Below are 17,129 nucleotides of genomic sequence, written 5' to 3' on the forward strand. Positions count from 1 at the left end.
GGGGAATATTCAGCGAGGATGGAATTGTCCGGATGGATTGTTCCGGGTGGGGGGGGGGGTTGTATTTTACATGGGAATAAAAATTTTCAAGGAGGAGTTTCCCTTGAGACTGGGGGCAATTTTAAATGGAGGGGTAACCACATTTCCCGGCATTATTGAAAAAACGATTTAGAAATTACATATAAAAAAAAGATTTTAAACTAAAAGTAAGGATCGAAGTTAAAATTTAAAACGGAGGGTGGGGGAACTGACTCAAAAAGAGTCTTGAAGAATTGAGTTTAGGTTTCACTTCAAACAAAGATTCAAGCTAAATGTTTTAGCTTGTTCATTAGTTTATTTAGCATAAAACTGTCAGTGCCAACAGTTCTCTTACTTTTCCTTGTATATATGATATTCTTGAATTTGGCCATATTTACAACGGCCCAGGGATTTTATTTAATTTGACCATTTTCTGAATTTTCCAGCCTCCTCTTCCCTCTCGCACAAAATAAATTCTTGCGTACGCGCCAGCCTGGGGTGGATGATGATTTTATTTCGTGACTGCACCAAACAGGTATTTCACGCTACAATATTATATAACTACATTAATGCACAAACACTAAAATACACAAACTGCAAAAAAAAAAAAAAAAAAAAAAAAAAAACTGTTAGACACACTGAGTCTTACAATCGTAAAGAAAACTACGAATTGAGAAATCTTCTTTCTTTCAAGATAAATTTTCCCCAGAAGACGAAACCTGTCAAATGCTATTATAAAGTTGGTATGTATCCATGCAAAGGTGAATTCGAGTATAGAAAAGAAACAGTAAACTTTCAGAATTCTTGAAAGCGCTTGTATGTATGGTGAGAATAATGCTAGATGAGGCACCAAAAAAAAATTCAGCAGAAATAATGACTCCGTGGTATAAGAAACTGTTGCAGTAATTCAAAAGGCGGTATGTTAAACTGACGACATGTTACGGATTATTGGACTACAGCCAACGGTCGATTGTTTGTACAAGAAAGGTGCTTACAGCCTCTAAAGTAAGGCTCCATAAGACTTACTGTTATTTGTATTATCCAAAAAAAATCTCTTTATCTTGAACATTCTTTTCTGTCCCTAGATACTTATTGCATCTTAATAGAATTATCGTTTTCTAATTGGGCTTGATGGGGTGAAAGGTTTTAATAGGTTCTTGTACTATACTGAATTTATGTCACAAGTAGATACAAGAGCAAAATATAATATGCTAAGGGCTCTAGAAGCTTACACTTGACTGAGTAACGAAAAGAAAAATTTACATTGCTGATTAGCGAAAAACAAGTACAATATATATTCTTCGATTACCTCTCGAAACTCAAATAAATACATATATAGGCCTATATATACATTTGTTTTATGGTTTTGTTTCTGCTTGAAGTGTTTGCAGATTGACTGCTATTTAACAGATAAAATATAAGCGACATCTAAGGTAAAATTAGTTTTATTTCGATACTTTTTAGCTGTGTCGTCACTGAGAGGGAAAAAAGAATTTAATGGAGAAAAAAGGAGACTTAATAAGAAAAACATTAAATTAATATCTACACACACTGACATATCTAATATGTAATGTAAATACGTATGTATTTTATATACATATTATGGGAGACATATATATATATATATATATATATATATATATATATATATATATATATATATATATATATATATATATATATATATATATATAGGAACTGGTGTTATTATGTGTTGGACAGTTGGTCTACTCTCGGTGCTTCTTTCTATTGATCTTGATCATTATGGTGATTTTCTGTTATGTTGTTGCAGATATTTTTACAAATAGTACCACACTGTTCAGGATAAATGTTGATTTCAATGAAAAGTACGTGACACTCAAGCTGTTCAGAGGGTTTAATAAGAGGAGGTTAACAACAATCTTATTTATAAATCTTCACTGGCCTTGCTATATTGTTTGTTTGTTTTATTTTTTTCGTTTTAGGCCCATTAGCACTACTTCTGCTTGTGGTAGTTTCTTATTAAAATAGAAACAAAACAAACCAACATAACCACATAAAACAAAACAAAATATGTTTCCATAATATTTTTAAATAAGAAAGCATAAGTTCTAGTAAACTCCAGTACAGGAACACAGACTTGAAGTATCGTACCACGTTTATTATGAAGATGGAAAGAAAATCCTGTAAGGTGTAAATCAGAAAAAAAAGCAAAATTCTTAACATAACTAAACTGATGTACGAAAAGGGTTGTGTAAAAATCTCATGACAGAGAAGAGGGTTTTATTTTTAAATATTCATAATCATTTCTAACTGATTCTCTTGCTGTTTTTTTTTTAATTCTTTTACGACGAATTGCCTGATTTCGACAAGATCTTATTGGTTTACTTTTCGCACGGAACGTACTCTTGAAAAAGCTACAACAATGAAGAATATGAGGGCGTAAAAGAGAAAAAACATGGATCTTAAACCTTTGAAAAGAATAAGTATCTAAATTTCACATAATTCTTGATGCTGTTGATTATTTTTGTATTAACCTCCGCAATGCGTTCCCTGAAAGATATATTCTCTTGTGTACCTGTAATATCAGTCTATGTCACTTGCGGAGTTGCGGGTTTATGAGGTGCTCTAGAAGAACCTATTTTGTCGTGCACTTGGTGCGTGATATCTATTGAAAACGCCCATATCCACAGTGGCGAAGGTAATATTTCGTCAAAAATTTCAAATGCAATATACAGGCTTCAAGTTCGTGCCATTGGTTATTTATTGCGCTTTAAAGAGCTTATCTGCGTCACCATTGTTCACTCGATTATCATACGAGTGTCTATCAAGGGTCAACGCTAATAATAAAAATGACAACTTGGATAAGCATGAAATTAAAAGAGAAGATTTTAATAAAATTATCAACAACCCGGTAGGTAGAGCCTAATAAAAATTATGTAGACAATTTTGAAAGATCATTGTTATTTTCAGCGAGGATGAAATTCTCATCCTCGTTATTCCATTTGATGAAATTTTTATTTTTTATTTCATTTGATGAAACTTTCACGGATGATTTTACTGTGAGGGGGGGGGGGTATATTTCATTGAGGGTGGGCCAAATTTATTTGCATTATTTGAAAAACTAAGAGAAATTAAATAAAAAAAAACAATTTTTTTTTAACTGAAAGTAAGGAGCAACATTAAAACTCAAAACGAGCAGAAACTATTCCGTATGTGAAGGCTTGCCCCCTCCATAGAAGGCTTGTCCCAATTTTTTACGAACGGCTAAAAAAAACACTGAGCCCGTTTAATTAGAATAGGAAGCGTTTTTAAAAGTGCTAAGAGTCTTAGCGTAAAGAGCAAGATATTGAGGAAGAAGCAACCCCTCATATACGGAACAATTTCTGTTCGTTTTGAGTTTTAATGTTGCTTTTTTTTAGTTTTGAGATAGCCATTTGTTCAAAAAAATAGAGTAGAACTTTCAACTATGCTGCATTAGATGGCTATCATAAAATTTTGATCGGATGTCATTGGGGAAAAAATGGACTTAGGAGGGGAGTAGGTGCCCTACAATCTTTTTGGACACTAAAACAGGGCACTGGAACTTTTGTTTTCTGCTCGAAAGAGCTCATTTCTGATCTTATAGGACCACTGGGTCGATACGATCAACCCTGAAAACAAACCGACAAAAAACGAACAAACAAAAAGAACATAAAAATACGCATTCATGGTCTTTCTTCTGCCAAAAAATACAAAATTCCTCATTTTTGTAGATAGGAGCTCGAAACCTTCACAGAAGAGTTTGCTGACGGGCTGAATTTGATGGTGTGATTTTTGTTTGGATCGCTTTTTTTCGAGGTGTTCCCCCTTTTTTAAATCAGGCAAATTTTCTCAGGCTCATACCTTTTGATGGGTAATATTAAACTCAATGAACTTTATATAATTGGAATCAATCTAAAAAGCCATTTCTTTCAATGTACCTATTTTTATCAAAATTCCGTTTTTAGAGTTTCGGATATTATTCACCTGAGTCACTCAAAGTTCAAATTATGTTCTGGTCTTTAGAAGACATGGGAGTCGTCAGCCCAACTCATCTTAGTACCTGATTATGTTTAGATCAACTCGGTTATTTGTTGTAATTTCTGTTCGTTCCGGGTTTCATTTATTTATTGATGGTGGTTTGTGGTGGTTTTACGTTTGGAAAATTATTTGACTTTATATCAACTATTTTTTGGTTTATTAAAGCTCTCTATTTTTCTTTGAAAGACTTCTGTTGTTGAAATTTTTTTTTAATCAAAATTTAAGACAAGCAGAAATAAAGTCTTATTAGGATGTGAACTTAAACGGAGCCTGATCAACGACTAGTAGGTTTATCTTTTATATTTTTTGTACAAAATACAAGCTGTTTCATAACACGTCTCGGAACGTTTTTTCAAATATGTGTTTCTGATGGTTGCCGGGGTTTACCCCCCCCCCCTGAAAATACCTCCTCCCACCCTGGAAAACAACCCCCGAAGAAAATACCCCCCAGAAATTACCCCCCCCCCGGAAAAAAGCCCCCTGGAAAATACACCCCCCCCCCGTGGGAAATAAGGCTTTCCAAATTTGAGAATCTCATTAGAGTTTTTTTTTAATTTCGTTGAAAAGTGCTAAGGAACGGGAAAACGAGGAATTTTCACACCAAAAGTATCTTAAGAACTTAGAAAAAAAACGCTAACCCATTTTTGTTGAAGACTTCCCATATGAACTTCTGCAATTTTTGTCAATAGCGGGCGCCAAATTAAGAAAAAAAAATGAAGAAGAAAAAAATGTAGGCGAACAATCATCAAAACTAAGCTAAAACATATGGCACCAAAAAATTTAGAAGGTTTAGCTATCTTTTGAAAGAATAGTTGTTTTTTTTTTGAACCAACATATTCTTATTCTTTATTTTTTTACGGACGAAAGCGTTGTCAAATTCTACGAGCTTGTTTTTCTTATCTTCCAAGCATAAAACTACGACAAATCACCATAAATAAATAAATGAAACCCAAAACTAACAGAAATTATAATAGATAACCTAGTCAAACGAGCAAAAATTAAAAGTAGTATGGCAGACAACACCCATGTCTTCTCAAGACAAGAAAAAAGCTTGCACCTTACTAACAAAAAAAAAAAAAAAAAAAAAAAAAAAAAAAAAAAAAAAAAACGTGTATTGTCAGTTTGATATACATAAACTGATATATTTTCCTTATATACTTAATACTTCTTAGTTTGTTAAAGTAAAAAAAGTGAAACATTCAAAATGTATTCTGTTTTCAGTAAAGTGCAAATTATGTTCGGATCTTGAGGAGGTGTGGGGGTTATCAGCCCTACTCGTGTTAATTTGTGTTTGTTTTGACATTGAATCGGTTATTTCTTGTAATTTCTGTCGTTTTGGGTTTAATTCATTTATTGATGGGGATTTGTGGTAGTTTTACGCTTGGAAGATTATTTGAATTTATTTCTACTCATTTTTGGCTTAACGAAGCTGTTTAGCCTACTATTCATTGACAAATTTGTTTTGTTGAAAAAAAAATTTTAAATTAATTTCTATTCATTTTTTATTGGCATAGTCTTTTTCATAGAACAAAATATTTTTATAATTTTGTTTTGTTTTTCTATTAGACTGCATAGACTTTAAAGATTATTTGACTTTATTTTGCTCATTTTTGGTTTAATGAGGCTCTACTTTTCTTTCAAAAGCTTGTTCCGTATGTTTCCCATACTTTCTGTAAGTAATTAAATAAAAAACAACTAAAAGTTTTTCAACTGAAAGTAAGGAGTAACCTCAAACCTTAAAAGGAACAGAAATTATTGCGTATATGAAAGGGTGTGCCTCCTCCTAAAGACTCTTTACGCTAAAGTTTTTTTTTATAGAATTTTATAACAAAGCTTATTGTTCTAATTAAACGGCCATTGTGTTTCAGGAATCGTTCATAAAGAATTTGGACAAAAGGTCAAAAATTTAGCGCAAAGAGCAAGGTCTTGCGGAAGGGGCAACTCCTTTTATATACGTAATAATTTCTGTTCGTTTTAAGTTTTGATGTTGCTTATTACTTTCAGTTGAAAAAGCTTATTTTTTAAAATTTAATTTCTGATCTTCTTTAAATATTACCGGGAAATCCGGCTCTCTCTCTCTCCATGAAAATTTCGGTACTTGTGTATTATACGCCACTCACTTAAGTTTACGATGTGTAAAACTGCAGAACAAACCGATTTATTCGTTAGTTTCTTCATTACTTTAGAAACAAATTTTGACTATATATTTGCACAATAGGGGGGGGGGGGTAACTAACGAAGAAACCGGTTCGTTCTCGAGTTTTACACAGCGTAAACTCGAGTGAGTGGCATATAATACATAAGTACCAAAAAAATAAAAAAAAACAGAACTGAAATAAAATTCTCAAATTTGGAAAGTCTTACTTTCCACGGGGGGGGGGGGTATTTTTCCACGGGGGAGGGGGAGGGTATTTTCTGGGGATATTTTCCGCGGGGGTGGGGGTATTTTCCGGGGGGGTTTTCGCGCGAGGGGGTATTTTCCACGGGGGTATTTCCAGGGGGTTAATCGCCGGGGGGGGGGGGGAACCTAGAACAGTTAATGATCAAGGCCGAATTAATCCTCTACAGTTTGAATGGGCGACACTATTAAAAACGAAATTAAATTAAGAAATATATTTTTTTAAATGAAATCAAAAAGCAACATTTAAATTTAAAACAACGAAAATTCTTCCGTATTTTTCTTGGTTCTAGGGGTTAACCCCCCCCCCCCGAAAAATTTCCCAGTGGTAGATACCCCTGGTGCTCACCTCCCCCTCCCCTCCCCCCGCAGAAAATAAGGCTTTCCAAGTTTGAGAATTTTATTTGAGTTTTGTTTTTTACTTTCCATAGGGGGAAGAAATTTTGGTTCTTGTGTATTATACGCCACTCACTCAAGTTTATTCTGTGTAAAACTCGAGAACAAACCGGTTTCTTCATTTGTTCTTTTCAGCTTAGCGTGAGACAAGACAAAGACAAGTGATAGAATAAATGGGAAATATACAATTTAGGCTATATATTTGCACATAATGGGGGGGGGGGGGGTTGGTATTTGGACAGTTTGAAGTCAGAAAACAATTCTTACTTCATAATATGCAGAATAATAGTACCTAGCACATTTTGCATGCAGGCTTGCTATAATTTATCCCACCCCCTGCCCTAATGTGCAAATATATAGCCCAAGTTTGTTTCTAAAGTAACGAAGAAACTAACGAAGAAACCGGTTTGTTATTGAGTTTTACACATCGTAAACTTGAGTGAGTGGTGTATAATACACAAGTACCGGAATTTTTCATGGAGAGCCGGATTTCCCGGTATTATTAGAAACGATCAGAAATTAAATAAAAAAACACAAGTGAAAGTAAGGAATATCATCCTCCTCAAGACCTCGCTCTTTACGCTAAAGTGTTTTATGGAATTTTAAAAGAAATCTTATTATTCTAATTCAACCGCCATTGTGTTTCACGAATCGTTCTTAAAGAATTAGGACATAAAGTTAAAACTTTAGCGCAAAGAGCAAGGTCTTGTCGAAAGGAAAACTCCTTCCATATACGTAAGAATTTCTGTTCGTTTTAAGTTTTGATGTTGCTCCTTACTTTCAGTTGAAAAAAATTGTTTTTTTAATTTAATTTCTAATCATTTTTAAATAATACTGGGAAATCTGGCTCTCTCTCCGTGAAAAATTCCAGTACTTGTGTATTATAGGCCACTCGCTCAAGTTTACGATGTGTAAAACTCGAGAACAAACTGGTTTCTTCTTTACTTTAGAAACAAATATGGCTATATATTTGCACATTAGGGGGGAGAGGGTGTAAAGTATATTTGGTCTGCATGCGAAATGTGTGAGGTACACTTATTTTGCATGTTATGAAGTAAGAATTATTTCCGGACTTCAAACTGTCCAAATACTTTACCCCCCCTTAAGTACAAATATATAGCCCAAAAATGTTGTAATACAATTTTTGGTGAATGGCCAAATGGATTGTTATTAATGGGGATAACATGACTCCTCACAGCCCTTGGAGAAAGGTCTATAAGTCATGAAGTTTGTCCATTGTTTACGTATAGTATTTGTTATTAGAAAACGCACAGACACTTTTCCAAGAGGGGGGGGGGAGTGAATTTTCAGCTATGGGGATTTTCCATAGGGAAAATTCTCCGTGGAGAGGGAAGTTTCTAGGGGCTGAACTATTCAGGGGAAATTTTACACTGCGGGGAATTTGCTAGAATTCCCACACAAAACTATTCTTATTTTTCTTACCGACTCAATTTCAGATGTGGAGATGTTAAGGGGAATAGTCCAGGGGAAGTTTTTACTGGGTTGGAATTGTTTAGTGTCTTGCTGTAGGTGGGGGGGGGAGATTTTTCATGGGATATATTTCCAGAGGGAACTTGCTGCGGGAGCAACTTTCAAATAGGGGATGGGTGAGGGGGGGGGGTGCTTTTTGCTGGACAACTTCCACTGAGGAGGGGATTACTGGCATTATTTTTAAAATAATCAGAAATTAAAGTCTATTTCAAATGAAAGTGCGCTAAGAAAAATTTCTCACCCGATGTCGTCCACAAGAAATTTTCTGGGAGGAATTTTCAGCTAGAATGGAATTGTCTGGGCGGAATTGGAATCTGTTTAATTTAAAAAACTTTTCAACAAAACAAGTTTGTCAAAGAATAGTAAACAGCTTCGTTAAGCCAAAAATGAGTAGAAATAAATTCAAATAATTTTCCAACCGTAAAACCCCCACAAACCCCTATCAATAAATGAATTAAACGCAAAACAAACAGAAAGTACATCTCAAGACAAGCAAAAATTAACATGAGTAGGGCTGACAAACCCCACACCTCCTCAAGACCAGAATAAAATTTACACTATACTGAAAACAAAATACATTTGAATGTTTTCACTTTTTTGACATTAACAAATAAAGAAGTATTAAGATTATAAGGAATATATATCAGAATATGTATATCAAACTAACAATACACGGTTATTGTTTTTGTTTTTTCAGTAAGGTGCAAATTTTTTTCCTGGTCTTGAGAAGACATGGGTGTTTTCAGCCATACTGATTTTAATTTTTGCTCGTTTTGAGTTTTACTAGGTTATCTATTATAATTTCTGTTAGTTTTGGGTTTCATTTATTTATTAATGGTGATTTGTGGTAGTTTTACACTTGGAAGATAAGAAAAACAAACTCGCAGAATTTGACAACGCTTTCGTCCGTGAAAACTTAAATAATAAGAATTCATTGGTTCCCAAAGCCAATTATGCTTTCAAAGGATAGCTAAACCTTCGTAAACTTTTTGGTGTCATATGTTTTAGCTTAATTTTGATGATTGTTACCCATATTTTTTTTCTTCTTCATTTTTTTTTAATTTGGCGCCCGCTACTGCCAAAAATTGCAGAAGCTCACAAGAAAGTCTTTAAAACAAATATGGATTTGCGGTTTTTTTCAAAGTTTTTAAGATATTTCTAGGGGTTAATTTCCGGGGGGATGGTTATTTTCCGTGCAGGGGGGGGGGGGGTATTTTCTGGGGAAAAAACGCCTAGAACCGTTACTTAGTTAGCTATCTTTTTGGTAGCTCTGCTAGAGCAGACGGTGTTGTTTTCCTTTATTCAAATGAGCAAAACCTAGATTAGTTTATAAGGCTCCGATCTATTTTGGTCATCTCTCTCTGACCGAGCTCACCCCTTTCTTGGGATTTTTTATTAAAGTGATAACTTTAGAAAATAATTTTGTCCCCTATCTTGTTGCATTGGCCCTTGTTTTGTCTTCCTGCCTCTCAGTTAATTTCTTTTTTAAGATTGCTATAAACTTTTTGGTTAACGTGAAGCTTAATAATAAAATACAGGAAGAATGATGTTAAATACTATTGATAGTATTGCTAGGAAATCCAGACCCTTCAACTTTATTTATGGGGAGAATACTAGAAAGCCTATAGTAATCTTAAAATAGAAAACTGAGAGGCAAGAAGACAGAACATGGGCCAAGACAACAAGATAGGGGACAAAACTATTTTCTAAAGTTATCACTTTAATAAGAAATCCCAGAAAGGGGGGATTGTTGCTTCTAACTTTCAGTTGAAACAACTTGTTTTTTTGTTTTTAATTTAATTTCTGATCGTTTTAAAATAATACCGGGAAATCCAGCTCTCTCTTCATGAAAAATTGTTACTTTAGAAACAAATTTGGGATATATATTTGCACATTAGGGGGGGGGGGGGTTAAAGTAGGTACAATTATTCTGCATATTATGAAGTAAGAATTGTTTTCTGACTTCTAACTGTCCAAATACTTAACCCCCCCCCTTTATGTGCAAATATATAACCCAAATTACACATTTCCCATCTATTATGTCACTTGTCTTTGCCTTGTCTCGTACTAACCTGAAAGAAACTAACGAAGAAACCGGTTTGTTCTTGAGTTTTACACAGCGTATTCTTGAGTGAGTGGCGTATAATACACAAGTACCAAAACTCAATCCCCCTACGAAAAAAAAAACTCAAATAAAAGTCAAATCTGGAAAGCCTTATTTTCGCTGGGGGGGGAATCTTCCGAGGAGGGGTATTTTCCGGGGGGGGGCATTTTCCGCGGGGGGTGTTTTCCGGGGGGGGGGTGTCCACGGGGGGGTCGTATTTTCTGCGGGAGTATTTTCAGGGGGGTCACTGGAAGGATAAACGCCAAGAACCATCTCTAGTAGCCTGCATTTGATTAAAAACAATATAATTTAAACAATTGGATATGTTATTCAAGTATGGGATAACATCAAAGTTTTGGGTTTCAATAGAGGGGACAAGGGGTAGGTAGGAGGAATCCTTGCCCTGCCCTTCCCTACCTTCTCGTGAAATGACACCCTTGAAATAAATATGTCAAAATGAATATTATTCCAATGTTTAATTAAACTGCTCAAATTTTCAAAACATCCCAAAACTTACTACATATTTTTTAAGTTCATTCATACAAACTTTTGAAGAGTTTAAGCTGTCATATCAGATCAAATTAGAATAATAAAACCAGTTCCGAGAAATCATTTTGAACTGGATTCGCGTTCTGCAATCTCCTTTCTTCTTAGTAAAAGCCACGTTACAATGTCAAAACTTTTACTGCTTCAATGAATACAAAACTTTGGGGATTTTTCAGCCCTAATTAAAGACATAATCTAAAACTAAGCATTCTTGGTATATTTGAAAAAAAAAACGGAACACCTGAAGAAATTTAAATACGATAAAACAGATCGCCTCCGATAATTTCGTCAAGGGTATGTTACATAATATAAACTAAACAGGGGAGCAGGAAATCTAAAAATCAGTTTCTGTATTGTTGTTCTTGTATTTTTAACATCATTAATGGTAATTACACGGGTACCAATCCAGAGAGATAGGGGGAGAGATTGTTCCCTCTTATATTTGAAAAATACCTTTTTTCAAATTATTTTTCAAAAATCGATAAAACCAAAATACTCTCCGCCTAAATTTAAAATTGAATAGAATTTATTTATGAACCATTGTAAATACGATGTCAAACGGGGTAAATTATATATATATATATATATATATATATATATATATATATATATATATATTTTTTTTTATATTTTTTTTTTTATATATATATATATATATATATATATATATATATATATATATATATATATATATATATATATATATATATATATATATATATATATATATATATATATATATATATATATATATATATATATATATATATATATATATATATATATATATATATATATATATATATATATATATATATATATATATATATTATATATATATATATATATATATATATATATATATATATATATATAAAGAGAAAGTAACAGAAAGACAAATAAAACAAAATCGAAATTCATAATGTAACATCTACTGTTTTAAAATAAAACACCATGGGTGTCCATCGATTCGTTTCTTATTTACCTATTTTGCATTTTCATTGATCAAAAATCAAAGTAATCCTTACCCCCCCCCCCTCCTACATTCTCATAGATTGACACGAATGGAAAAAGTTGGTAAAAACAATAATTTTTATGCGAGTAAGATGCAGCAAGAATGATTTTGATATCGAATATTCCATTTCTCAACCATTCCCGTGAGTCAGCAATGAAGATATAGCGCATTTTGGAAACAAGGAACTTTCATATATACTGGTAGCAAAACAAGATGGAAGAAAACGAACTGGACTAATCAAGAAAGGCTTGTATAAAAGAGAATAGGCTGCAAACAGGGACATGCCCGGGGGGAGTCCCTCCCCCTCAGAAATCCCTAGGTTTTCACTAATTTCTGGGAACTTTTTATTCAAATTATCCAACAATGTTTTATTATTGCCCCCCCCCCTTCTGATATTAATTACTTTGTACGTGCCTGACTGCCCTTGTAAGTTTCGTAAAATATATAACATAATTGCTTTTGAATTATCACAGAGATAGGAATAGGCAAAAGCCAAAGCTTCGATTGTTCAAAGTGTGAAAAAAGATTGTATAAAAGAGGCAAAAATGCATAAATATTCGATTGGCCCATAGTTCGTCCACGATAGAATTGCAGAGCAATAAGAATCAAAACCCCAAAATGACAAACAAACATGGGCGATTTATTTACAAAAAATCCTTTTAGAAGTCTACTCTACAATTATTTGTATTAAATACTTACTCAGTCGTGTGAATAAAGTAACTTACTAGTCGGACGGGGGTTAATATACCACCAGCCTAAAATAGTTCTGCTAAAAAATCAATAAGCCTTTCCAAACCTTATCATCTTTTTACTGACTGGACCTAATCGTAATGTGTGGTACACTGTTAGCAGGACACGATCTTGAAATCGGCTAATTAAACGACAAATTAGCCTTTCTTTTCTTTATCTTCTTGTTTTTTATTTTTTATTTTGTTCAAATAAAAATCTAGAATGGTGGTTTTATGCATCCAAGGAACAGATTAAAGTTTGATTTGAACGAACATCTCTTCTTAAAGATAGCGGGAATAATTTGAATATGTAACAACGATCGGAAGGAGCGTAGCATACCCTATCCTACCCAATTCTTTATTTTTCAATACTTGTAATATATAAACTGCACTAATATCGCCCCGATCTTTTTTCAATTTTATGAATAGACCAAAATATACACATAGCTAGCAAATGAAATTCTAGATCTAAATTATTGAAGAAACATAGAATTAAGTAAAACAAACAAACTGCATGGAGTTGACCAGACCCCATTTGACCCGTTAATAGTTGGAGATTCCCTATTTTCAAACACATAAGTAGACAAAGATATGATGCAAAGAATTGCACCAGCTAAGTGACATTATAATCAAAAGTGCGATTTGCCTCATTTCTCCACTATTCTAGCAGTTTTGTTTTAGGCAGTTAATCCATTTGACAACTGAGCAATTCATATATATCTGAAATAGAAATGTTGAATCACCACAAGTAAGCAAAAGAGGTTCAAGCAGACAATAAAGCGAGGGACAGAGCACATGCATTAGAAAGATATGTAGTCTACCTCAGTGTCAACCCATTTTCTGCCGTCTGAAGTGTCAGCAACCCTACCATAAAAATTTACAGGAAGTGTAAACTCAGGTCGTGCCTTCTCCCAGGGGTTGCCGTAGCGAAGCCAATCATCAGGTAGTTCCATCTATTCAACAATTACTCTTAATTAATTTTACTCTCACTCTCAATTACCCTTACTCTCAATAACTAAGTAGCAACAGTACACTAGCCAATACTACAAGAAACTCTAAATAAGTACCTGGCATTTCTGTACAGGCTTTAAAACTAAATTGTTTTCTTATCTTTCTTTCTGACTATGTTTGAGCCCCAAGTCATATTGGCCTTACAAAAAAAAACTGATTTATGCCTTTCTTTTTCTGTTTTCTTCCTTTTTATTTTAGAATAATTTTTAGGGTTCAAACATCTCTCAGATTAAGATATAAATTATATAATGTATGATACTAAAACCTCCAAAACTCGGCCGGTCAATTAATTCTATATTCGAGAAATCGATGGTCCTAGATTTAAAACCGGGGTCGTTGGATCATTTATCGATTAGCAAACCCGAATAAAAGCTTTCATTTCCTATAATGCACTTATAAGAAGACCAGAGTTGAAGATAAAATTAATTCAAGACAGAGAATAAAATTCTATAGCAAATTTATCACAAGTTTACGTCAACGAATCTTGGAGGTATTGCTGCCTTTTCAGAGCATCTTTTTAAGAAAATACAAGGATCTCAAATTATTCAAAAATTACTAGAAACTGCATTCTGCCTTCACCAATATAAGGTTTTTTCAGTGACAATTTAGTATTTTTTATTTCTTTTGCAACAAATAAAGGGAGAGGGTGGTTTTCAAGCAGAAACTTGTGGTGGGGGTCTTGTCTGGACTCCCCCCTCCCTGAGCATGTAAAATACTGAAGAATTGTTGTTGTCGTAGGGAGAATAATCGCACCTAAATACTTTATTTCAATAAAATGTATGATGAGGTTAAAAGAGCTTAAACATTTCCCAATTTAAACACTAAATTGTCACATGAAAATCGTATATAACCGTACAATACGTATATTATCAAAAACTCTGATCGAATCTACACCCAAAACTTTCTACTTAGCCCATCTTTTTTTTGGTACCTGGGTGTTGATCCATCTGGCAAACCCTTCTGATGTTTTCGTGGTAGTACCATAAAAATTTACAGGAATAGAATACTCAGGGCGTGGTACTTCCCAAGGGTTACCAAATCGTAACCAATCGTCTGGTTCCTCAGCCTGGAGCGTCAAAATACAGTTTAACAAAAAGTAGTTAAAACACACTTCTCCGAACATATTTTCTTGTAAATTTAATACAAGGATAACAAATCAAATACGAAGACAACATTGTCTTTCCACTATGTTCTCTTTTTTTTATGACGCTTAGAGGGTCTTTTTTCTTAGTTTCTGGGATTTTTTTTTGTAATTTTTTTTCTATAATAAATCCACAAATAATTACACAAGCAACAAAGGTTGATTAAACACAAGAATTGCTTGTTAATTCGTAATATGTATAAAACACTAACAACGAAAACCACACTGCCTTTCCCTAACACGAAATAAATCCAATTAATTAGTACTTTTTTTTCAGTGACAGATTGTCCTTTTAATAATCTTAGCATTCTGGGAATTTATGTAACAAATCCAAGGATTGGTTTAATGTAAAATGTAAAAGCTAAATTAAAAGGTTGGTTTAATGTAAGAATTCTGAAATCTAGTATTTTTTTTAAATATTGAGTAGCATAATTGACAAAATCACTTTTTTTTCTTTTAATTTTGTAAAAAAAAAAAATAACAGAACCAGTGTTGTCTGGCTTATCCGTAAATTACCTCAGTGGAACCACACAAATTATGCATTGTACTTTTAAATATAAAGTACTTTGTACTTTGTACTTTTTTATATATATAAATATAAATATCTTTTTTTTTTAAATATAAAACAAACAAAATTCCACTAACACTAAATTAGAACAATATAACAACCCAACATCGACAAGTACATGTTTTTTTGTTTTTGTTTTTACAGAAATACAACCAATAGTTATACTTTTTTGACGGATATTCTTCAGGTTTTAATCAGGGGCACTGATTAGGGGAGGGGAGGCAGGGACTCCAGTTTAATTGTCATCCTTGAATTACAAAAATACCTTTTTGTTATTTTCATTAAACAGATTTTACAAAAAATTGCCCCCCCCCCATTTTGGAAATACATTTTTAATGTCTCCATTATAAACAATTCTGAATATCCTCCCCCCCCCCTACCTTTTAGGGAAGTGACATCCCTGATTTTAGTTTCAGCGAATTTGGTATAAAAGCTGAAACTACTGGCTATTTTAATAGTTTAATTTTGGAGTGTCAATGAAAAAAGTAAAGTGGTAAAGTTTATACCTCCCATTTTATACCTCATTCCGTGATTATTTTTTTTTTTTAGGTTTTGAGTAACACTTATATTTTTCTTAGATGTACATTATGCAAAATATAGTATAAATTCTCAGTATAATGGTACAGCAATAAAAGGAAAGGATAGCAGAATGTGAGAAAGTTTGACACATTGGATGGAAGGTGAAAATTCTACCAGCAGAAACTTGGGCAGTGACACTAGGAAAGGAAAAAGAAAAGGCATTGTTTTCAAAGGTATGGAAAGATCAAATCAGTCACCAAGTTGGCTTACTTCTTAAAGAAGAGGATTATAAGATTATGGATCCCATACTGGGTGAAGAAGCATGAAGCCGCCTGAAAAAATGAAAGGGCAGTCGGTTCCAGGCTAGGATGGCATACTGGCGGCTGTCTGGAAAGGAAGCAGCGCCCTGAAACTGCAGCTCACATATCTTATTTTTATGTCGGTTTTAAGCAAGACGGAATTGGAATACTTAAGGACGAAGAATTTGAGAGCATGAAGAAGTCAGTGTTAGTAGTGTTCAGAAAAGGAGGAACGAGGATGGAAACTGAAGATATATGACAAGAAGTGAAAGAGAAGATTACATATTTGGGTTGTAAATTGAGAGCAAAAGGTAAGTTTTGTAAAAAGAAGAAGTAACCATGGCAAAAGGAAAGCAAGGCTTTTATGTCGTTTGCGAGCCAGTTTGCCGAGATTAGTGACGAGAAGATACACAAATAAATATTTCTTACTAAAACAGTTCAGGCTATAGATTATGCTGAACAATCTCCTTCTTTTTTTCAATATCTATTTTTGGATCATGGACAGTTCATTTGATACTTTTTCTTACATTTAAATTAATACGTTCGATGACAGAATAGACATTATAAAGTTGGTTCTACTAGTACCATGTTAATGGAAATAAATCCTTCAATCAGATTCACAAAACAGGATTTGAACTGTCTTCTAGCATTAGGAATGAAAAAGCTTGCTTTGGGATGATTTCTCAGCGACTACTGAATATCAGCACCCAAAGAGTATTGAAATTGCTTGAAAAATGAACAATTTTAAGATGAATATTCATCAAGAAATCCTGGAACGGACGAATGATTTATTTTCGGGGGGGGGGGGAGAGGACACAACATAAAAACGCAAAAAATAGGCATATTATATGGGA

General features: G+C 33.5%; 1 protein-coding gene across 2 annotated transcripts in view; it reads right to left on the reverse strand.

Annotated features, from left to right (window-relative positions):
- Glyp (glycogen phosphorylase) overlaps window positions 1-17,129 on the reverse strand; it is a 118,544-nt gene that overhangs the window by 54,468 nt on the left and 46,947 nt on the right. Inside the window, exon 5 of one of the 2 annotated variants that reach the window (XM_089092553.1) lies at window positions 13,559-13,690. In XM_089092553.1, coding sequence (XP_088948679.1) covers window positions 13,559-13,690 — 132 coding nt within the window. Of the gene's footprint in view, window positions 1-13,558; window positions 13,691-14,679; window positions 14,815-17,129 lie in introns of both variants that reach the window. The other variant, XM_089092552.1, reaches the window with a different exon arrangement.

Source organism: Artemia sp. Qi Xiang Cuo, chromosome 7 (genome assembly GCF_049724085.1).
Source record: "Artemia sp. Qi Xiang Cuo chromosome 7, ASM4972408v1, whole genome shotgun sequence".
NCBI lineage: Eukaryota > Metazoa > Arthropoda > Branchiopoda > Anostraca > Artemiidae > Artemia > Artemia sp. Qi Xiang Cuo.